Below are 23,543 nucleotides of genomic sequence, written 5' to 3'. Positions count from 1 at the left end.
TGAATGCATGCCTCCCTCATCTGAGATTTCAAGTAGCAGGACAGAGCAGAGTCAGAAAAAACAATTTCTACTCATTTTCTTTTCTTTTTTATTTCAGCTGAAAATTTAACATCCAAGGGTTCTATTATTTATTAAACATGATGGCATGACATGGCACGAAATGACTGCAGCGCGAAAGCCCAGCACAGACACCAGTACAAACAACAGACTGATGGGAAGAGGACTGGTTTACCTTAGTTACACTAATAAAAAACAAGAGTGAAATATATGACTGAATAACAGAAAATTAGCTCAAAGGACGGAATGGGAAGAAGACAGATGACATGACTTATGACCACAGGAAAATTTCAAAAGCCATATTATCCCGGTTTTAACACAATCTCAAAGTGTTCAGGCCAACAAATAAATGCATACGCCATGCTAAAACACTGAAGCAGTGAACACAGAAGGTGTTTAAAAGGCAATGCTTAAGACCCGTGCTTCCCAGCCGGGCAAAGCTTCCCCAGACACACAGCATTTTTGCGTACACAATGTGGGTCAAGGACCCATTTTCGAAGCATTTCACTTTAGATAAACCGAGCAGCAGGCAAGGAAAAACACTGCAGCTGTGTCACCATGGGGTGCTGCCGGCAGCAACAGCGATCAGACCCCAAACCTCCTGTGTGCGAGACGTATGCTCAAACCACTAGGCCACCGTGGTAATACGAGCACTCATTTATGTCTCTGCTTAGTCTACCACCCTGTGCTGAGATAATTTTCTGTCCCGCTTGTTAAAAATTTTCGCTACCCCATCTTCCTGTTAAAATGTTTTGTCCCTGAAAGACATGCTACCAACAAAATATTGTCACTCATTCCACGGACAATTCCAATTGGGCGAAAAAGAAATTACCCACGTCAAAATTAACAATATAACATCCAACAACAGTGTATCACCACTCATACTGGGTAACCACCTGCTACTTGGCCTATTAAAAACAAAAATCGCTTGACAGATGCAGATGAGGTGCATCTGTTTGCAGAGGGCCTACTAATATAGCAAGAATTTAGCCAACGTTTAGAAGCAAACTAACACTAAACAAAAGAGGAAAAAAATGCACATGTCACGCACAACTATACAAAGTGGTGCAATCCTCTCATACCGTATGTGCCATGCGTAGCTTCAACCAGCATTGGAATTAATACTTCCCACGCTCGTTTTAAACCAAAGCAGCAAGATGTCTCCTCAGCCACATCTAACACAGTGGGCTTCTGCCCAAATTGCCAACCTCTATGACCTAAGGCCTTGTTGTAACCATGGTGTGGTTACAACAGAGCTCTCTCATAGCATTGCGCCAATACTCAATGACCATTGCAGAAGAAGAATGTCCATAACAAGGTTACTGCTATAAACACAATATAGTATAAAGGGAAGAAAAAAAATGTTATGCTTTTTAAGGTTGTCGATTTTTTTCTTTTCCTGTCCTTAAGCTATTGCTTGCTACTATACTGCACCACTTTCTTCTCCATCAGGACACACTAACGATACAAACGACATGTGCTTTTACGTTCACTATGAGATAAAGATGGAACCTAATATCAATTCTACTGCAAAATCACTGTCAGAATATTGAGAAATAGGTACCTAGTTTCTGTAAAAAAAAAAAAAAAAAATTCATGGCTTAAATGTTTGTCTCTCCTCCTATGCTCAGTACGATAAGGTTTAGTTTCACTGACTATGTGCCACCTGCATGCAGCTCATATGACAGTGCATGCACAACAAGGTGGGGAGGGAGTTAACGCCACACAGCAACACATAGGCAGTGTAACTGCCCATGTGTTGCTGTGTGGCGTTAACTCCCTCCCCACCTTGTTGTGCATGCATATATACATATATAGTTAAACAAAATACTCACTTCCAGTTGGAATAGCGTTCACAGACACATACAGAAGACCCACAATCATCTGCTAAATTCAGCAATTCTTTTGGAAAGGTTCCATCCCTCAGGGCTGACAGGTCAATCTACAGAAAAAAAGTCAAGAAAAAGAGCCATATAATATGTAAGTGACCTCAATAAAAAATACAATGCAAAAATTGCAAAGTGCCACAAGACAGCTAGCAGCTGGTATGTTTCTGTAGGTCAAGGTTCATTTATCCAGCTGCTTGTCCAACACCAGCTTACGGTCTGGCATGTATGAGGGGTTGATATAAATGATTTAGTGATTGAGAATGGCTCTAGGTTATAATATATCATATATAAGTTATAATATACTATAATATCATAGGTTATAATCTATCTGAAAAACTAACTCTCAAATCCAACAATTTAAGTGTTGACAAAGATAAAACTCTGGAAATATATACATTGGCAACCTCACTATGCAGCAATATGTTTCTTACCTCAGGAAATGTTTCATACCTCAATATGCCTCAGGAAATTTAATTCGTGTCAGTTTTGCGCAAATGCATAAGAGAAAGTTTTCCTTTTCAACACACACAATTCAGGCAAAGACAAGATAAACATGCCTGCACTTCTATCTTTTCCATTTGCACAAAAGTGATAAAAATCAAATTCCCTGAGGCATTCAAAATTATCTCCACATGATTTACAAAAAAGAATTCTGCAAACTTCATTTGCAGTTTCAACATTCACAAAGGCCACAGTTTATTTTTTGTTCCTTGTAAACACCCTTAGGAAACTTCTGAGATGTGCCAAAACAGATATGCAAAAACAAACCACAGTGTTGCAAACTGCAGCTACGATGACCCTCATATTTAGCAGCATTGCTGCTGAAACACTAAGAGGAAGTAAATGGGAGGCTTCTTCAGTGGCAAACTATAATTAAAAAGGTCATTACACAAAGTAAAAAATAATTAGCGCATGTAAACAAATGGTGTGCAACCACTTACTACACTTTGGTCAAGTTTAGTGAAGTGAACTTGGTTCCAAGCTTTCGAAGTACAAAGCACACAGTATGAAAATGCCTGTTGACACGAGTTTATAAATGAAATACTATGATAAAAAGCATCTCTAAAGGTATTAAGTCCTTTAAAGCTAAAATAATGTTGAAAAATGCAACTCTCACCTCAAAATTGCTTTTGGATAAAAACATTTTTGTGAAACTGTTACATAATGTTTTGAACACTCTAAGCTAGTGGCATAAAACATTTCAAGGCAAACCTCTACTTATCAAAGCCAAGTTGTAGGAAATGTATGAGGGTCAAATGTGCCCACATTATTTCCAACCATGCAGAGGGACTATTTTCAAGAAGCAGGCACTACACCTGCAGGCAAAAGAGTGAAGTAGGAAATGTCGTCAGTATGGTCAATTGAATGACATGCTGTTGGGCAAGTTTCAAAGCCATAGAGGATATCGATAGTTCTGTTTGAGCCACAGAAATGTTACACACTATCAGGCAGTGCAGTGGAGAGTTCCAGAACCCCGAGCTCTCCCATTACTCAAGGATAGTTGTTTAATGCGCACAGCGATTGCAGTAAATTTTTGAAGCGATAGCTTCACTATGAGAGGTAAAGCCAAGGCCACCGTGTGCTTCTGATGGCCTTCGAACAGCTTCGAGGTCAAGTTGAAACTTAAGCTACAACTATTTTGGGTAGCTATGTTCCCACCAAAGGTCGAGGTCAAGGCCAACTGATGTGGGAAGTAGCTTAACAGTTGCGTGGTGAGACACATGATCGCTGATGTCAATCTCAAGTAAATATAGAAGCACGCCGCGCGCCTCGGCTGGAGCTATCGCTTCACACTAGGCTTAACCGAAGCTAAACCACAGCCAATTTTCGCACAATACCTACATCAAAATGAAATCGTTCACAGATAAAAACAAACCTGCAACCTAAGGCTCAGTAACAAAGCCCACGGCTACAGTGGCAGGAAGCCATGAAAGGGAAGTGAAAAACAACACATGAAATGCAGTTGTGTCTGTTCAGTGATGCTATAGCATTTGGTCTTGCGTTTGTAAGGTCATTTGCCTATGCTTTCGATGATCTATTGAGTGTGTTGGTGTCACATGTGCTAAAAGGACCACTTCAGCAAGACAGAGTTCTTCACAATATTTCGGAACATAACCACAACCAAAACACTCTATACTCTGTTTCATACATAGCAGCCAACGCTGTCAAAGATACAGAAGTAGTCCAATGCTAAAAGCAAACAAAATGTGTCACTCCGTCTCAAGTGCTGGCTTAGTGATATGAAGCGCGGGCATCTTTGTTCATTTTGTGAGGGATCGAGGTTCGACTCTAAGCCTAGCTATTTTTTTTTAAGCTTTATTTAAAGAAAAGGATTAATGGGTAGAAAGTTATAATATGAGCTATACATAAAAGCCCATTTTTTATCAAACTGCAATGACTGCTTTAAAAAAAAAAAACAAAAAAAAATAAACAGTGTTTATTATTCATGGCGTTTGCAATACAATGATGCGAGCCAGATGGCACTGAATGTAAAGCTGCCATACTTCACACCCCGAGAACTGGATATTGTCACCTTTCTAGGCCTTTTTTGTGAAATTTTATTCCACCAGAGAAAGCTGCTTTCTTACACCTCGCAACTGTCCGAGCGCTCACACCGAACATGTCGCCCACAACTGCGAGAATCTACGCTCACTTTTCTCAGGGAAATGCTCCCTTATGCTAGCGTAGGAATCGAAAATCACCCACTTGCAATCTTTTGAAACTTTTCATGAGATAATGCATACTTACTAGTCAGTTAATTAGCTACATTAGGTTTTATTGTGCAATCAAGGCTATCATGAGCAAAAGAAGTAAATGCACACTTACCTCCTCACTAAACAGAGCCTCTGATGTACAAAGGGCATCAGTAGGCAAACAGTCCCACACCGTCTCCTAGAACAAAATGTATGGCACAAATTAATTTCTAGCTTTTAACAAAACTTGAATGAATGGCTGTGCCACAAATGACGAAATGCCCATACCGATCCAAAGATATTATCCTCATCCTTGGTATGTTCTGGGGAATAAAGAAGAAAAAAAAAAAGTAAAACAGTCAGACACAGCATGCAATGAGCCAATTAAAGGGAAAGCTGGGCACGTATCGTAAATGTAGACTTACTTATCTAACTCTGCATCAAAACAAAACACAAGAAACCATAACATTAAGCCCCAACAAGACACTGGTGTAGCTCAGCAAACAAGCAGGTTTAGAAGCCACAGTCACATGTTTACATATTACAATGAGATGTCTAAATTTGCCAGATTCAAGACTTTTTAGTTAACTTATTAAGACTGCCCGCAATAACATGCTGTTACTGCTGATGAGCTAGAATCGCAGCTTTCTCAAACTGTACACTGAAAATAAAGAAACAGCACAGGGATGAGACAAATAAAGGAGACAAATGAAGCACTGTTTGTCTTCTTCATTTGAATGCGAAAAATATGATTGGCCAACAACAGCACTGTTAAGCAATGATGCCAACGCCACACAGAATATAAGCTAGTCATGCATTCTGTATTTCTGGAGCCAATGAAAGGAAAAGTTACTATCCCAAATGGTTAGAGAGTAACAAGATGTAAAAGTAAAGAGCAGGAGTAATAGTAAAAAATGAACCACTCAAACTACCTGTAACAGAACCAGTGCTATGAGTCCTTGAGCAGAGAATGCACTCGTGCACTTTTTTTGGTCCACAAGCCGATGAAGCTGATAAGTCAAGAACTCCAGCATCCTGCAACTGGGGCAGAAAAGCTATTAGCAATCTGCCCTTTTTCAAAATCTGCATGCTCATAACTGACTTCTGCAATGATCATTAAAATTAATGGATGCTAAAAACATCCTACCTAATACACTAATTTAGGCATAGAGACCACTGCTGAAAAAAATCCGTTATAGGAAAAAAATTTCAAACCATCATACTTCTAGGCAGCTAAACATTACAGTGTTTAGCTCTTCCCTCAATCCCCAACCTTGTTCCTGAAACTCAGGACCAGCTCAGGCCATGCACTACTCAATAAAAACTGCAACGTCCCTGTACATCCTGCACTATAGTAAAGTACATTCATTTCTTTTTTTTCTGACTGCGCATGATTTTTTGCTGATAATGTATGTAAATACCACAAGCCCTTCACTTCGGTGCTTGGCAATCCACAAAACAGTGCACTTTGCAGCACTTAACATAAGTATACCTCGTCTTTGGCTTCGACAAGCAGACAAAGAAAGGCATGTGCCTTTTATACTTTTTGACTTCTCTCTTGCAATTTTATAAGTAATGAAGCATTTGGGTACGGCAGAAATAGCACTTTTGCAGCAGCCCTGTGGGACAGGTACCTGCATATTATGTAGAGGAATTGAGGGCCTAGTTTGGTATTGCCCGCACTGACACGCTTCTCAATAGCCTTCATGACTGCAACGATGTACGCAGGTGAAAAATATTGAGGTCACTTAAGCTCCACCTCTATAAATATTACGTGACAGCGTTGATGGCTCCTGCTGACGGATTGCTCTCCTTATAGATCCATGCTCGCATACATGCACTTTGCTTAATAACTAATCCCTTATTTTGTACCTCTATCATCTCACACACACTCATAAGCATGCAGTCGTAAGCTACTACATTATGGAAAATGACCATTCAAAATAGCATGAGCATGCCTGCATGGCCTAGTAATATGTCTGACTCAGGATCCAAGCAAGGGTCCAAGAGGGTTTGACTCCCATTTCAAAGGAGCTACCCAAGGTGGCAGCTACTGCCAACTCGCCTATCTCACATGGTCTCATGTCACACAACCTACCGATCAACCGGTGTCCAGCCATACCACCTGCCAAACCTACCTGCCAGAGGCATGTCCATACTTTTTTTTTATCACAACACTGGTGCCAGATTATCTAGACAACAAGGCCTCTAACCGTTTATGGGAGTTACCAGGCTGTGGGATCTGCTTTAAAAGCATGCAGTAAGGCAAATTAAGCAAGATCTTGATGCACCTGCTCTGTTGGACATCTGGTGCTTATGGTCTTGCCGCTGTGAGTGCAAGAAGTTTTTATGAACACCACTACCTGCTTTAAGCATTCACTCCCTTTGCTCCGGAGAGCACACCACTTGAGCATTCTAAACAAGTCTGCTCGCCTCTGCCCCATGTCCCACCTACCACCTATCACATAAGTGCCAGGACAAGGTCCCTCTGACCATAGTGGGCATAAATGACAGTGCTGTGCGGTGGTCACCGCCATCTGCAAATTCTGAGAACAAAGGCACTAAGATGCAGTACAGCTTTTAAGCCAAATCAGCAAAGCCATTTCACCAAGAACACTTGAGTCCAGTTCAGCCACAGGCACATAGGACCAGGAAGTTTCGCAAAAGACAATAGCTGAAGCATTTAAGCAAATGTGTTACAGCACAAAACACAACCACAATGCTGAGTGACCCAGCTGCACACTCCCCTATTACTGTTCTCTACCAGCACTTGCTAAGCATTGGTTGTGGCATTTACCATGAAAAAGCAGATTTTCTTTATGATGCATATCAGACATAACTACAATGAAAGAACCATGTTCCAAACAGAAAATACATACATACATGCATGCATGCATGCATACATACATACATACATACATACATACATACATACATACATACATACATACATACATACATACATACATACATACATACATACATACATACATACATACATACATACATACATACATACATACATACATACATACATACATACATACATACATACATACATACATACATACATACATACATACATACATACATACATACATACATACATACATACATACATACATACATACATACATACATACATACATACATACATACATACATACATACATACATACATACATATACACACATACAGACACAAATGATGCAGCATCTGTCCATGTGTATATGTGTGCATGTGGTCCATGCACTGTAGTTATGTCTGAAATGTCGAACCAACTAACCCAAAGACTCATCTTACTAAAATGTATATCCTGGTCATGGCCAAAGCTGATAGATACAATACAACCACTACTCCTCTTACCCGTGGAATTTGTATTACGCAGATATAGAACATACCGTATGAGGCAGGTCCAGCTCTATTAAACATGCATCACAGTGTACACTGGCATTCAAAAAGATCAATTTGTCAGATGCTAGGAAAAACTAACAAATGGCATGCTTTCATGAGGCACTATATCGAGCTCCCATTAATTGCAAGCCTAAAAAAAACACCTAGTCTTTAGAAATGGGTACCGAGTAATTTCTTCTGTTTGGTAACAAATGCATGAAATAATTAGTGTAAATAAATGGAAATCATTAAAATTAACAACGCAACTGCTTATGATGAAGAAAGCATCACACCTCACTGCTCAAAACAATAAAAACAAGGTAAATAAATGGTACAGCCTGCCTCCTCCATCCTCCATTGAAAATCTCATGCACACACAAACAATAGCAGAACACTGCAATGAAACATGGAAGACTTATACTTGACCACACGTGAAAAAGTAATGGCAACAATGAGGAAATTTGAAAATGATATCTGCATGCACTTTCAAACTTCTGCTACCTCCCCAGAAAATAGACTAGGTTTTAATTGAACTACTACTACGCCATTCATAGAATTAGCTTTATCAACCAATTCCATACAACAAAACAAGTATCGGAATAAGCAGTGTTCTTGCCAAGTCCCCTATTTCCCCTTTACCTGCATCAAAACATTGAATTTTGAGGAAATTGAATGCACACTTAATAGCAAAAACTAGTTTCTAATTAGCGAAACGAGACACGTGGTCAAAACGCACCTGCATAGACACACCAGCATTTAACCTGCCTACTAGTTACCTTTAATACCGGCGGCCGCTTTTCGATGGAGGCGAAAAGCAAGGCGCCCGTGTGCTGTGCGATATTAGTGCACGTTAAAGAACCCCAGGTGGTCGAAATTTCCGGAGTCCTCCACTATGGCGTCTCTCATAGCCCGAGTCGCTTTGAGACGCTAAAGCCCACAAACCAACCAACCTTTAATTTCGGTTGATACCAGATTAACAAATAAAGAGTTTAATCTTTGTTTTCTTCCGTTTGTTTTGAGTGAGGCTCAGTTACGGGCATGGATGCCTCCTATGTAACCCTTCAGTTGAGTAGGAGAGGAACAATAAAAAACTACGAAATAAAAATTCACATTACAACACTACACCTGTTCTGGTGACAGTGGGCGTGACATGGCAATGGGCGGACTGCATGCATACAGTCGTGAAGTTTCCTACTGAGCATAAATTAACCGCGTTCCACCAACAGAGCAACATCAGACGCATGCCATAATCTGTATAAAAGTGATCCTGCGGAGCTAGATCACTCGCGACGAACGTGGTGTGAACATAAACTGAAAACGTGCCTCATTCTGAATCTTGCTCCTCGGATGGAGATGACTTCTCCGGAAATCTTACGATAAGACAAGTGCATACAGCGAGCACACACTACAAAAGTGCGTCTGTTTTATTTTTATTTTTTTTTTGTTCTCTACACCTTCCCTGCTTTTCTTTCTTTTTTTTTCTTCGAATTAAGGTGCAATCAAAGCGGTAACACGCCGAAGCACATAATTAAAGGTCTTATGCACCCTCCCTCCCCACCCCGAGACGCATTTCTCATACTTCGTACAGTAAAGCACAAGCAAATGATCAAGTGGCGCACTCGCGGGTTCGATCTCACTACTCCCAGTGCCAAATGACAAGAAACAAAAGACACAGAAAGGAAAGGAAACGGAGGATCATGTATACCTTTGAGTTATGGCCAATACAAGGATTAGCACTGCCAACTTCTGCAGACATGCCTACGCCTTCAATCTGCTCTTTCCCTGTAGAACGCACCACTTTCTTGTTCTTTCGTCGCTTGGTTTTCTTCGTCTCCGCCGGACTCATCGTAACAGGCGAGCTTGGTGCTTGATCTGTTCAGAAAAAAACTCTCCTGGCTTTATTTACACGCACGATGTAAATACTGGTATCAGACAGCAACTACCAACATGGCGTAAATTCTTATCCCAGAATTCCATTTCAGAGTACAAACGTGAGACGCAACTCCCAGATGGCAGTAATGCAAGTGTACTGCAGTAAAAACGTTACTTCGTAAAATTATCGGTGAATAGACACGATACTTATTATATTTTACTAAGAACATTTATTTTATTTTATATATTCTAGCATTTAAGCATTGTTTTTTTAAAGGCATAGGACACGGTACGACCATGGGTGCGACGCGACGGGGTAACGGCAACGGTGGCAACGGCGCCAACCTTGTGTGCGCGTATGCGTGTCTTGTGCGTATCGTGAAGTTAGTCGAAGCACGTGTACGTGAAAGTAGCAGAATGGCGGGTTTGGAAATTTTGTCTGATGAAGGTTACCGCTTAGACGGTCGAAAACCGTCTGAACAAAGGAAAATAGCCTGTCGCCTGGGTGTTTTCGGTCAAGCCGACGGATCAGCTTACATCGAGCAAGGTAATGCTAAAGTCCTCGCCGCAGTTTACGGTCCTCACGAACCAAGAGGCAGCCGGTCGCGTTCATTTCATGACCGTGTGATTGTCAACTGTCAGTTCAGCATGGCCACATTCAGCACCTTGGAAAGAAAGCGTCGTCCACGAGGCGATAAAAAGTCGCAAGAAATGACCCTGCACATTCAGCAAGCGTTTGAAGCTTCCATTCTGACTCAGTTGTATCCCCGATCACAGATCGACATTTTTGTGGAAACTCTGCAATCGGATGGGGGCACCTTGAGTGTGTGCATCAATGCTGCCACTTTGGCGCTGATCGACGCTGGAATTGCACTGAAGGACTACGTATGTGCGTGCTCAGTAGGATTTGTAGAAGGTGTCCCGCTTGTCGACATTAGTAACCTTGAAGAGTCCATGCGTGGCCCCGAGCTTACTGTGGCTGTGCTCCCAAAGTCACAGGAAATGGTTCTTCTGGAAATGACTTCTCGTGTTCACCTGGACCACTTGCAGAAAATGTTGGACGCAGGTGTCAAAGGTTGCACCGACGTGCATGCTATATTTGACAGTCGTGTGAAAGAACATACTGCTCAGGTTGGCTCGTGCATTGGATGGGAATAAAGCTTGTGTTGTAGTGGCCAGTTCCATTAGCGTCTAGGTGTCCTAAACCTTTTGCACCTTCATTGCCGTCATCCGTTAGCGGCGTGTGCTAGCGCTAGTGATACAATGGGGACATGCGAATGGTAGCTTAACTTGTAGCCTGCGTGTTTCCTTCAGAAATCACAACGGCAGATGACGTCGCGCGTCAGCAGCTGCTATGGATCATTTGCAAAAGTCTAGAAGTCTTCATATCTGCATAGAGCAGATGCTCTCGCTATGTTTTGGGGGCAGACGTTGTATGCTGTGTTGGAGACTTCTGTTGTAACGCTTAATGCCGCTCCCATTCCCTGCACTCAGCCTTTTGTTGTTGCGACAAGCCATTGCCCCATTGCTTCGCGGGTCACCCTCCCTTTATTGCAGTTAGTGAAGGGACGGCACGCCAGGATCGTGCAGAATATAGGTAAAGAAATAGAATTATTCACCACTGGCCTCGCCGCGGTGGTGAAATGCCACAATGGTAATTCGCCCGACTGCTGTGCCGGATTACCCGGCTTCGATTACAACTGCCGGCGGTTGTGTTTCGATGGAGGCGAAACGAAGAGGCGTCTGTGTGCTGCGCGATGTCAGCGCACGTTGAAGAGCCCCAGGTGGTCGAAATTACTCCGAAACCCTCCGCTATGACTCCTTTTCCCCTCTTTCCACTTTCACTCACACCTTCCTCCCTTCCCTAAAGGTCTATTCACACTTGCGACTAGATGAGGTCGCGCGACTACCAGTCGCGCGACTAGAGGAGAGGAGCTATGTTCACACTTGCGACTGTCGCCTTCACGAAAAACGAGTTGGGAGTAGGAAAGCTGCAGGGCGCTGACAGCGAACGTCGGTAGCAGCCGCTTGCCAGACACTTCAGCTTTTTCAGGCGAGAACGCCGACGATGAATAGACGGTGTCGATATAAAATGTTGCGCCTGCGTGAAAAACCCATTTCTCAAAAGTTCATAGTACCGGATAGTCCGAATATCTCTCCAATCTCCTCCCAGGCCATATCCTTCTCCCTGCCTTTGAATTCCGGATGCCGTTTGTTGAAAAGGAAGGGGTATTCTTTAATTGCATCGAGAAGGTGCTCGATCGAGTACTCCGGGACCTCGCTGATTGGTGAAATGGTTTGCGACTAGTAGTCGCGCGACTAGAAATTCGAGCAGTGCCCGATCGGCCCGCGGCAGTCGCTTTTCGACCGATGCGACCATTTGCGACTGTCGCTTTTCGACCAAAACGGTCGCGCGACCGCTGCTAGTCGCAAGTGTGAACGGGCCTTTACGGTGCGGTTCAGGTGTACAAGTGTGCCAGTTAATGCGCCTTTCCTTTCCTGTAAACCAATTATTATTATTATTAATGTTACGATATAGCACTGCACCCAACTTTTGCCATGTCAACCGGCTTCGTGCGATGCACGAAAGTTGCAAAGTTTTGACATTGCAGCTTGGCCTAATTGACATTTTCTCACGTAGCACGATTTTTTTTCGTTCAGGCGTAAGCCTTATACTTGCCTCATGAGTGGCGTGAGCAGAGAGGCCAAAAATAGGTAAACCCCTTTAACAGCCTCTAAACTTAAGGGAAACTGGGAGTGCGCGACCACACCGTGCTTTCAGAACCAGTGGTACAGTGCCACTGGGTCCGTGAGCCGGCGAAAATTGGTGGCCCAGGCGGTGGGGAGGCACAGTTTACCTGTGTGAAAGAGGCTGTATGCGTTCTTTGTGCAGCGTTCAGCTAGAGTAGTGTCATACCATTTCTCTAATTCAATTTCAATTCATTTATTTTTTCAGAGCAGTTACAATTAGCAACTCTGAATAGCCCAGGGCCATGCAACATCCATAAATATGATAGTCAAGTTGGTGGTTGGTTTGCGATAGGGATTCGATAACCGACAATATGTGCATGCCCACCGAGAAGCGAGACAAATACTACGCCTTTCCTTTCCCACTAAACAATGATTTAAGTGTAAGCTAACTTCCGCGCGGCGCTCTTTGAAAGGAGTTGCAAGCGCGCACAGTGAAAGGTAGCTCGTTGCGGTAACGCACGACATTCACTTGACCTAGATAAAAACAAACGCTGTGCGGGACCATGACCTCCTTATGTGTTTTGCGAGGCCTTTTGCCAGCCTTGTGAGCCCAGAGGCCCAGCTCAAGGTCCTGTGCACTCAACAGTACACGTAACGATCGCCGGCGGGCGACCCTTGTCACGTGCTCAGCGCTTACGGACGCGTGCTTCGTGTGTACGCAAGGTGTACGCTCTGAGACTGGCTCGCGAAAGGATTGAAAGCACTCCGCCGAGAGCTCTGCTCGGCGAAGCGCGAACGGCGTCTCCAGTATAGCTTGAGGTGAGTCCATTTTTTTTTTTTTTAACTTTTCAGCAGTTAAAAAAAAAAAAAAAAAAAAAAAAAAAAAACAGGATCAAGAGGCTGGAGCGGTTCAGGACAAAATATGTTCCTTTGGGCTCTGGTGCCGTTTACATTGGCTTCTTGTTCAACATGGCTATGCTAGCTATGCATAAAATGGGGTAGGTGTGGCATAAGTTGGGTAGGTATGCACCGCATACCGATAACCGTATGCACCACCATCGGGGCACCGTACCGCGGTGCACATTTTGCCATTTCACATTTCACTACTAGAACCTAGCACCGCTAGCGATAGCAGCGACACCTGTGCTTAATTTTCTTTATCTGTTTTTCTTTGGGTGCCGTGGTGGGGCTGTGGCTGTGGCGCTGTGGCTGGCTCCAGCAACGGCTGCAGACGCTAATGGGCTAACAACACTCGCGGAGTTTGCTTGGCCGTTAGCGCTTAGAACGCGGTGGGTTTGGAGTTGATTTGTGTATCGTGCGCGGCGTACCGTTAGCGCAACTGTGCTCTGTCTGTGCTGAAAACAAACGTAGGAAACGAGAACCCGGCTGCAACCGGCTTGTGTACGAGGTATGCAACGGTCGTTCAGTTAATAACAGAACTGCCAACTGTGCTTTTTTATTTTTTTTTTATTTTAGTGCTACTGCTCCCTGACCTAGCGATCAAACCAGACGCTAATAGCTGGATTTATGGCTTTTCTAATGGCACACTCATTTTTTTTATTTATTTATTTTTTTGCGCTGTCGAACGAACGCAGTCGAGTGGGTTCATTCTGCAGTTGAACTTTCGCGCGTCGCTTTGGTCGAGCGCCTTGGACACAACGCAAAGCGTTGACAGAATGCTGTTCACTTTAGTGCTGTACCGATTTCATACGTTGTAATTAATTTTCTGTCTACCTGCAGGCAACATGCGAACCTGGAGAGATGGAGATGCCTTTGACAGCGCGGTCAAGTTTTCCGTCAGCTTTCTCGTTCCCGCTGTGTTATTCGACGCCAGATGCTGAGTCTGACAGCGATACACTGGCACACTGCGAAGGCCAGCTGCCAACATTACGAACCGTCTGGAGCACCACCAGTTGTAGGGATATCGGTCCTTGTGCAAAAAGTGGTGGACGTTCTCAAACTACGATACCTCGATACACGCCATTGTCGCTGACACCACCAGCACTGCTTACGAACAGCGCGCACGAACAGAAGGTGAAAAATGAATGCATCGCCTTTGCTTTGACCACGTTTGCTCCGACGACCAAAAAGGATCTCATGGAAACGACCGACAACTGCCCATCAGGAAGGACGCAAGGCACATCATACTCTGCGCCGCCGGCTCTAATGTTTGCTGCGTCTCGAGGAACATCTGTTGCAAGTTCTTTCAGCAGTGAGAGTATACCTGTTGTGACAACGTCACAGGGGAGTACTGAACATGAGAGTAGCAGCTACACAGTTTCTGGACCAGGTGATGGATGTACTCACCCATATAATAGCAAAATGCTTGAAGCGGAACAGGCTGGTAGTTCAGCGCCATTGTGTCCAAGAATGTGCTCAACAAACCAGTCCTCAACTGAGGATGCTCTAGGTGCAGTGGGCACTTCAAAGCGTGATGTTGCTGAAGGGAATCTAATGAACAACCCAGAATTGGCACTTTCTCTTGAATCTGTGCTTACAGTTGTGCCACAGTCACTAAGGCAGCCACCTTCAGCTGGAAAAACCAAGGAACCTGATAGCAAACAGTTTATCAAAGAACAATTTTTGAAGAAGCAGTCTTGTGATACGAGCTCTTGGAAACCAAGATACTCAACTTCTTCATGGGGAGATGTCAGCTTTCAGTCTTGGGACTCTCACCTTGAAATTGACGCAGCTATTGAAGACATTGTAGAAAGCGTTATTCATGAACTAACCATTTGTGAAACAGATTTTCATAGCTGCTCTGATACATTTTCTCGAGATGATTCTGCAGCTGATGTACCACGACGGGCATCTCCAGCCTCATTGTCAAGCTACACATCTAGCAAACGTTTGGAATGGGACAACGGGGCAGATATTGGCTATTCTGGTGCCAGTGAAAGAACACATGGACATGAGAGGCTGCATTATCCAGACGTGGGGAGTCACATTCACAGATCGAACACCAGTGTTCTCATCAATGAAGCCAGCGTCTCACCAGAAGAAAAAACGTGTATGTTTGCTGGTGCTCATCTTCGTGACGTTGTTGTCCAGACTGAGTCCTGTTCTATTAAAGATGCAGAAGTCCAAGCCAATGCATCTGCTACAAATATTACATCCACTCAGACTGGTGTGACGGCATTGATGGAGCCACCTGACTTGTCGGTATCAAGCAGTGGTGCAGAAGATTTGAACAGCCTTGCACCAACAAGGCGAGAGCAGTCTCTTGTTTCACCTGTTGAAGAGGTACATCAGCAAAACTACAAGGAACGAGAAGCAGCTTTTGTGAATCGCAAGGTTGTGGATCACACATGTGCAAAGCAGACGTCTGCAAGCAAGGAAAGCTTTGAAATGCCCATGCAGGATTACGCAAGCAGTGTTTCGCTATGTTATAGCCACAGAATTCTCAAAGAGCCAAGCAGTTCAAAGAAGCATACAAGTTCGATTCGAAAACATGCAGTAGACAACATTGGTTGGGTGGAAAGAAGACAGCATGATATTATTACTGCACCTGATGCTTCTGATAGAAACTCTGATTCTTTGGATGTCACTGGTTTTACTATTATTAACAACAACAGGCTGAAAATGAGATTTCCCACAGTTGTTCCTGGACTGGCCTCTAGAACTGCAACCCCTGCCGAGCTGCCTCGAGCTTGCAGTGAGCTCAACAAGCGTCGGCTTGACCATTGGCTCAGCAGTGGTTTCCCATATGTGCCTGCTGTGGCACCACTTGAGACTGGTGCACTCCCTCGTATTCGCACTGCTGATCCTGTCACAGCAAAACGGGACTGTTGTGATCCAAGACTAGTGGTGTCTGGGTCAAGCCTTCCATCCTTAACTCTGTGCCAAGAAGCCACAGGCGTGACAACAACTGAGCCTGCTGGAACGGCTGCAGTTGCTGGTGGAATGATACGAAAGCGGTACATTGCTCGTCCAGCACCTCGCCATGCTCCAAAGTCTTCTCAGGCAGGTGGAGTGTTTTCTGTGCAGCCATCAGCACCATTCCAAAAACTCGTCAGGAGGGACCAGCTCAGGTGAGTGTACAGTATGTAGTGTCCTTTGTTGCTGTGTACATTCCATTGTCATTCCTCTTTCGGGCAAGGAATGCTTGATGAGACTAGGAAGGCTACAGAATGTGGCTAGGTGTGCGAGTGCATTGCATTGCCATTCACCTTTTGTGCAAAAAATTCTTGATCAGGCTACTGAATGGGGCTAGGTAATGTTAAATTTTGGATGTTGGAATAACGCTATGCTCAAGCACTTAAATTTAAACTGCCATTTATTTTTTGCACTGCTCAACAGTATTGGATTGCCCACCAAACCCTCTTTTGAGATGATGAGCGACACTCATTCTGGCATGCCATCCTTAAGTAAAGCAGCAAAGTCAACTCTGCCGTCTCGAGGCCACTCTGAAGGTAGGTGCCACTATTTCTTGTGTTTAGAAATTAAGTTGTGGAGGTGCGAAAAGGTCATAATTTTTCCTGTTTCAGACGCTTTGCTTTCAAGAGGTGAAAGTGAGGTATGCTCTTCGCCAGAGTTGTCAGCTGCTTCCAGGAAACAAGTGTGTGATCAGCACAGCTCTTCTACATCCTACAGCACTGCATCCGAAGGATCATCACAGCTGTTGACGGTCAATGGGAAAAGTTGCAAACTGAAGCGCCTGGCTCATAAAGAGCTGGAAAAATTGAGATTCTTGGTTGATCGACAGCGGCATGGCTATTTGAAGCAGCTGCAAAGGGAGGTAGAACGCCTACACAGGCTTGAGCAGCTATTCCTTTTAGCTGATGGTAGTCGCACAGCTTCTTCACCTGAAGTACCGACTACTTCGACAGAAAAGAACAGCAGAGAAGATGCACGTAGAAGCACAAGCAAAAACAGTGTTGCTGTACAAACTTCCCAGTTTCTGGAAAGCTGTCGCAGTGAAGACGATGTAGCTAAGGACAGGTGCTTTGTGTCAGTTGGTGGTGGTTCAGGAGTGAAAAAGCAAAGAGACCACCTGTCACCCCGAAAGAGGAAGGCCGCCTCCAAGCGTCCTGTAGCATGGGTGGTGCCCTTTGGGTCTAACAGTCAACGCTCTGGCAGCAAACACCAGGGATCATCGCCTAAAGGCAGAAGCCAGCACCCCTCACGCAAAGAAGAGTCCCTGCAGGTAATGATTCCCAGTAGGTTGTGTTAGGGCTATTTCTCCTGTTAAAGAGACCACAAAAAGATAAATTTAATACTGGAAAATGCACACAAACGGTATTCTGTCTCCAAATTGGCAAAACTTTAGCCTAGCTTTAGTAACTTCGGCAATGTCAGTGATAAAAAATGGTGCTCTCCTTTTCCCTCTCAACTCTGCACATGCCAACATGCAAGGCAACGAACAAAAATGGGTCATGACTGCGCTCCACCACACCGCACCTGCATCTCTTGGGCTCACGCAGATTGCCAAATTTTCATCAGTTGGCAACGGTGACTAAGAATGCGCAGCGAGATGCTGCCAAATTGGTTGCGAGTGGCTGCAAAGAAAAATTTTTAAAAGTTCTTTGCAAATTATAGGGTCCACGTAGAGATTTTGAGTTTAACTGGAATATCCAAAAAACACCATCTCTACTAAAGTTTTGCGTTAGAATATGACCATAAATGTCTTTTCATGGTCCTTTTGAAGGGACCGACAGCTTACCAGACTGTGTTGCAAAATTATGGCGTAAAATGAGAGCGCGCCTCTTATATTGTAGGAATCAAACTTTAATTCGGCATCTAACATTGCATAATATAAGCTGAAGTGCCATCATGTAGTGAAACTTTGTTAAATGTTGCCATCCTGTTTCTTACAGGATGGCAATTTTAGTTTGTGCTGTCTTCATTGTGCCCCTTGATGAAAAGCAGTATTTACTTAATTGTATTTGTTGCATTTATTGGTTGAATCGATAACCACATTCCACTAAAGCTGCCAGTGACAGCCTGTAAGCTACTGTTGCAACAGCTTTATGTATGGAAACTCGAATGAATTCTGCACTACACTGTTTGGCAACTGGGACCATTTTGGCTTTTAGTTCATCAATTTTTCTGGTCTGTAATCCCTATCATGCTCACTGATAATGGTTTCTAGCATGCAGGTTACATAAAACAGATGCATCCACTGGTTTAAAAATTCTAGAGCAATGCTAACATTGGGGGAACTGAGCACCTTGGAGACTAAGTTTATTGTTTAGCAAAAAGAAAATCCTTGAAATGTAATTGTTGGTCCCTTGGTAGAGAAATAGCACTCTCCATTGTACTGGATTGGTTGTGTGTACAGTTTCACAGTAATACTGGAAGGAAATCTGGTGGTGCTTTGCTGAAGCTGCCACTATGGTAGCCTAACAAATTAAGAAGTATGGGAAGTAAATAAATTATAAAAGTGTCTGACATGACTGCCCTTGTGGCTTTTATACTAAGCATATTAACAGGTATAACTATCTCTGTTTTCCGTTCTACAATTTCCTTGCACAAAAGTAGGTGTAAAAAGTGTGCATAATTTTTATGGTGTCCTGCCTTTTCAGTGCACTTATTCCATCGGGCCACAAGCTTGCATTTTGCTTCCAAGGAGCAGGTTTTCAGTTAGTTGTGAATAGACTTTCACACGGCTTGCTTCGTGGCTAGGCTTATGGAAAACGGACATTCTTGAGCCCTGCTGCGGTGATGCAGTGATTAACATGCTGACTACTGTGCCGGAGTACCTGGGTTTGATCCTGACCGCTGGTGGATGTGTTTCGATGGAGGTGAAACAGAGTGGCATCCATGTGCTGTGCAATGTCAGTGCATGTTAAAGAACCCCAGGTGGTAAAAATTTCCGGAGTCCTCCACTACGGCGTCTCTCATAGCCTGAGTCGCGTTGGGACGTTAAACCCTGCAAACCAAATCAAACCGACGTTCTTGAGTGGCCCAAACAGATTTGGACAGCGATTCTGGTCCTTAGGGAGGGTGTACCAGTATTGTGTTGAAGTCTGTGATGACTTTCAGTTGTTTTCATGCCATGCGAGCTCAAAAATCGAGTTGTTGTTCGTTCCACCTTTGTGTAAACTGGTAATGGCGCAGACATGTTTATGTGGCAATAGCTGGAAGGCAAATGACTCGTAGACCGTAGAAAATGTGTAGACCATATCGCAGAGACTTGCGGGAGTAGTGCAAAAGTGACTTCACAACTATGAACTTTAGTCTTGGAAGGAATATGCAAGTTTGTGGCCTGATAGATGCAATCCATTGAAAGGAAGAAAACAAGGCAGTAAAATGGTGCACGTGTTGTATAGCTATATTTGTGTAAATAAATTGTAGGACAAAAAATGAAATTGTCTATTTAATCTTGTATATTACCAATAAGTGATTTAATTTGACCCCTGAACTTTTTTTGTGTGGTGCTAAAGACTTTAGTTGAAAAAAAAAAAAAAGAGACTTAAGAAGCACCCGTTGCTTGTTGCACTGGTAGAGCAGTGTCTATAGCAACACACAAACATTAGCATTTTGGTACTATTTAGGTGAAGTAATGAAATTATCTCAAGTTGATGAATGCAGTAAAGTGACAGAAATAGAACTGATTAGAGGCAAAGTGAAATACACAAGGTCATTTGATATAAATTCTGTCAAGATTCATCTATTGGGCCCCCTTGGTGGCCGAATGAATGTGGAATGTTGATTTCTTTCTAGTGCAATACAATATTGTGGTGCATGGATAAGTGTCGACCTGGTAGCGTATTGTGGTTTTGCCACGGAACTGTCATTTTGTGGTATTACTTGCTCTGGCAGAGAGTTTAGCTGCGTCCGCAAGTGCAGCAAATTTTTGTCCCAGTGAATGTGAGCTTGTGAAATTAGTTGTATTGACCTGAATCCGAAACCAAAAATGGAATTTACCTACCCATTAAAACTTGAGTGGTTTGGCCACGCATGATGCAAAACCAGAGTTGGGTCAGAATCGCAGATTAAGGGAGCTTCTGCCAAAGGGCAGTAGTGGCATGATCTAGCATTGTTCTCCACTTTTCTCCACTGAAACGCAGATGCTGATGGAAGCGAAGCACAAACGGCACTTGTGTGCTGTGCAGTGTCGGCGCATATTGAAAAACACCAAGTCGTCTTTATGAGTCCTTCACTACTGCACCTTTATATTCCACATGTTGGTTTGGGATGTGAGACCCCTAAATTTGCAATTGAACTTAGTTCAAGGTAAATTTTTTATGCACTCTTCTTGGCCTCGCTCCCTCTGGCTCATTAGTGTCAAGGTGACTTTAGAATTGTGCTTAGCTTCAGTAATGTAACAGATCATGAGTTGGGATTGCAAAATGTGCATGTGTAGTAGTGCTCGATCATCCAAGATACGAAGATGACGCCCAACCATGCGCCAGGACATGGTTCAGTACCCTTGTATCGTAAACTGAAAAGAAAAAAAAATGGTCGGGGTTTAAGCATGGCTTGAACCTGGTTATACGAGTGAAAGCTCTATTAAGCTTGGTTTTGCAACATTCTGTGTGGTTTAAGTTAGGGGGACGGGGTGCTCAAGCTTCGCGTTAAGGGCAGATGTGATTAGCGACTTTAAACACTGCCTTTTCATTCCGTGCTTTTCTTTTTTTTTTTACTTTTTTTAGAGTTGGCTTTTGCGGAAAGGAAGGTGCAGTATCTGCCTCTTTTTTTAATTGGACACCTACTTAATTAGGTCAAGATCACTCTGCCTTTTCATTGCCCTTTTTTATATATATATATATTTTATTTAAGTTGATTTTGGGGAGAAAGGAAAGTGGTGTACCTCTCTTTACTCAGGGTCATTTGGATCCAGTGAGGCAAAATCTGAGCTCTAAAATATTGATCCCGCAAACATCAGTAGTTTTGTGAGGCAGGGCAAATACTTGCACGTTGCTGTGGAACAGCTTTAAGGTGGAAAGTTTCATAACGCGTGCAACCTGTGGTATTGCCGAAATCAAGTTTTTGCCTACTAAAGCTATTATTGCCTACAAGAAAAAAGTGCCATTGGTTTCTAACCTACCGCTTGGTCTTGGGAAGTATCACAAATGTACAGCAATCTTGCTCGTGTGTTTCTGAGCATTGTTTTTTTTAGGGGTCATATGTTGTGTTAAAAGTGTCTATGACCTGGTATGTGTGGGATGTCTGGAAAGGCTTACATATCAAAAATATGTGTTGGGAAGATGCAGCGCCTAGTGCATCTGCAAGGAATCATCACTAATGGTTCAGAACTGAAACGACCAAGTCTTATATTGTGTTCAAACATTGCTGCGGTGTTATATTTTTTTTTTTTTCCTTGCAGGCAGCATTTGCAGCCCACTGTAGTCGCTTGATCAAGCGTTCGGAGGCACGGCAATTTCAAGTTGCCAGTCTAGCTGAGCGGCGGCGAACGCAGCGCGCGGTGCTACCACAGGCACAGGATCGAAACCAGGTGCACTCTCTTCCACCAGGAACTCGAGGTCTGCTTCTTATTTGGTCCTTTTCTACTCCAGTGTTGCCTGTGCACTTGCCATACCAAGTTTTGGTGGTCATGGTTATGTGATGTATAGTCAAGTCAAAAACATTACCAGGGTGCACACAATTTTTGTTTGTAGAAATCTTAGAGGCTGATAGCTATCAGTGGCAAAGTGAGAGGGCAGAAAGCACAACAAAAAGCAGAAAAAAGTCCCTTCTCAAATTTCACTGCTGAAGTGATGGGTAGCCAAGCTGCTAAATTTTGGATCCAGATAACGTGCATTTATTTGCATTGTAAACACAATAAATGATGTCCGAAGCAAAGTGCTGAAGGCTGTAGTAACTAAGAATAGTGACCACATGTGTTGATTCAGCATTTTAATTACAGATGGAGCACCTACAAAGAAGACTTTTACTCACAAGGAAATGCGTGAGCAAACTGAAAGGTATGTTGTGTAAGTTAACGTGATATATCAGAACATTTGGAACATCTCTTGTTTTTAGGGTATATCGAAAGCTGCCAGAAGTTATTGACTCGAAGAAAAGGTTGCATAGAGAACAGCAGTACAGGAGAAATCGTCTCATGGCACAACTGTACAAAAAGGTAAGTTTGTAGTCTTTCAGGGATGCTTCTACAAATGTTTCTTCATTTTTTCAGGCCATTCAAGAGAAGGCTTTACTAGGCCATGTGAATTTTCCACTTAATAAGCCATTCACTCAACTGTGAAGGATGCTGCAATTCTAGTCAGTTCACTTCCAGATTGTTGGCTGTACAGTTGACCTGCACTTGTTTGTAAATAAAAATTTAAATGGGGATGCGGAATGCCCAACTTTGTATATGCCTTTGTTTGCATTGAACTTTAGTGTTTTCTATATGTTGAGGTTTTTCTGAATACATTGGCAGTATTCATGTGGCACAAAATAATATTGATAATAATAATAATTGGTTCACAGGAAAAAAAGGCGTAGTATCTTTCACACTTGTTCTGTGGACACCTGAACTGCACCGTAAGGGAAAGGAAGAAGGTGGGAGTGAAAGGGGAAAGAGGAGCCGTAGTGATCACTTAAAATTTGAGTTGAACATTCATCATTTATAGTTATGTGTACTGCTACAGAATTTATTAGTAAACTATTCCAGGGCTTAAAATTAGGAGTGTGCAAATATTTAAAACTTTTAATACGAATTAAATCTATTTGTTATTCAGTTTGTATCCATATTCAAAGAACTGATACTTGGGTTTTCGAATATTTCAGAATTGCCAAACACTAAAAATTTTCAAATTCACCGGAGTTTCGCTGCAATGCTCGCTTCTCTGCAATGCTTGACTGCGTGAAATGTGCAGTAAAGCGCCTTCAGTAACACGACTGAGCCTTTTTGTGATAATGGACCTTCCCGTTTGAGAAGAGGCCCTTCCAGACAGGGTGCGTAAAGCGGAGCACTTGACAAACTCGGGGGAAAAAATGTTCACTTCTGTTTCATCTCAAATTCAGACAACTACCGTGAAGGTGTTATCCAGACTGCTT

The 23,543-nt window shown here is 43.1% G+C and overlaps 3 protein-coding genes across 6 annotated transcripts in view; 2 read left to right on the top strand and 1 right to left on the bottom strand.

Moving 5' to 3' along the window:
- The window catches only part of LOC146205331 (uncharacterized), a 121,566-nt gene extending 111,555 nt beyond the window's left edge, over positions 1 to 10,011 (bottom strand). For all 3 annotated transcript variants that reach the window (XM_084589974.1, XM_084589975.1, XM_084589976.1), the window contains exons 1-5: positions 9,739 to 10,011; positions 5,572 to 5,680; positions 4,928 to 4,962; positions 4,773 to 4,838; positions 1,893 to 1,999 (exon numbers count right to left, since the gene is read on the bottom strand). In XM_084589974.1, coding sequence (XP_084446100.1) covers positions 1,893 to 1,999; positions 4,773 to 4,838; positions 4,928 to 4,962; positions 5,572 to 5,680; positions 9,739 to 9,879 — 458 coding nt within the window. In that variant the 5' untranslated portion in view covers positions 9,880 to 10,011. The remainder of the gene's footprint in view (positions 1 to 1,892; positions 2,000 to 4,772; positions 4,839 to 4,927; positions 4,963 to 5,571; positions 5,681 to 9,738) is intronic.
- A 206-nt stretch (positions 10,012 to 10,217) lies between these two features.
- On the top strand, positions 10,218 to 11,087 carry Ski6 (exosome complex component Ski6). Its single transcript, XM_084589977.1, has one exon. The coding sequence runs from the start codon at positions 10,323 to 10,325 to the stop codon at positions 11,061 to 11,063; it is 741 nt and encodes a 246-aa protein (XP_084446103.1). The 5' UTR covers positions 10,218 to 10,322; the 3' UTR covers positions 11,064 to 11,087.
- A 2,016-nt stretch (positions 11,088 to 13,103) lies between these two features.
- LOC146205329 (uncharacterized) lies at positions 13,104 to 22,856 on the top strand. 2 transcript variants are annotated; one of them, XM_084589973.1, is made up of 8 exons: positions 13,104 to 13,415; positions 14,337 to 16,627; positions 16,896 to 17,008; positions 17,084 to 17,742; positions 21,868 to 22,024; positions 22,408 to 22,465; positions 22,524 to 22,623; positions 22,678 to 22,856. In XM_084589973.1, the coding sequence occupies exons 2-8, from the start codon at positions 14,358 to 14,360 to the stop codon at positions 22,744 to 22,746; spliced, it is 3,426 nt and encodes a 1,141-aa protein (XP_084446099.1). In that variant the 5' UTR covers positions 13,104 to 13,415; positions 14,337 to 14,357; the 3' UTR covers positions 22,747 to 22,856. The 2 variants fall into 2 exon arrangements, with proteins under 2 accessions (XP_084446099.1, XP_084446098.1); XM_084589972.1 differs by lacking the exon at positions 13,104 to 13,415 and adding an exon at positions 13,781 to 14,004.
- Positions 22,857 to 23,543: the final 687 nt, after the last annotated feature.

Source organism: Amblyomma maculatum, chromosome 1 (assembly GCF_055883805.1).
Source record: "Amblyomma maculatum isolate TAMU_Amacu chromosome 1, ASM5588380v1, whole genome shotgun sequence".
Taxonomy (NCBI): domain Eukaryota; kingdom Metazoa; phylum Arthropoda; class Arachnida; order Ixodida; family Ixodidae; genus Amblyomma; species Amblyomma maculatum.
Note: the sequence above shows the minus strand (reverse complement) of the source record. Positions and strands in the feature narration are given on the sequence as shown.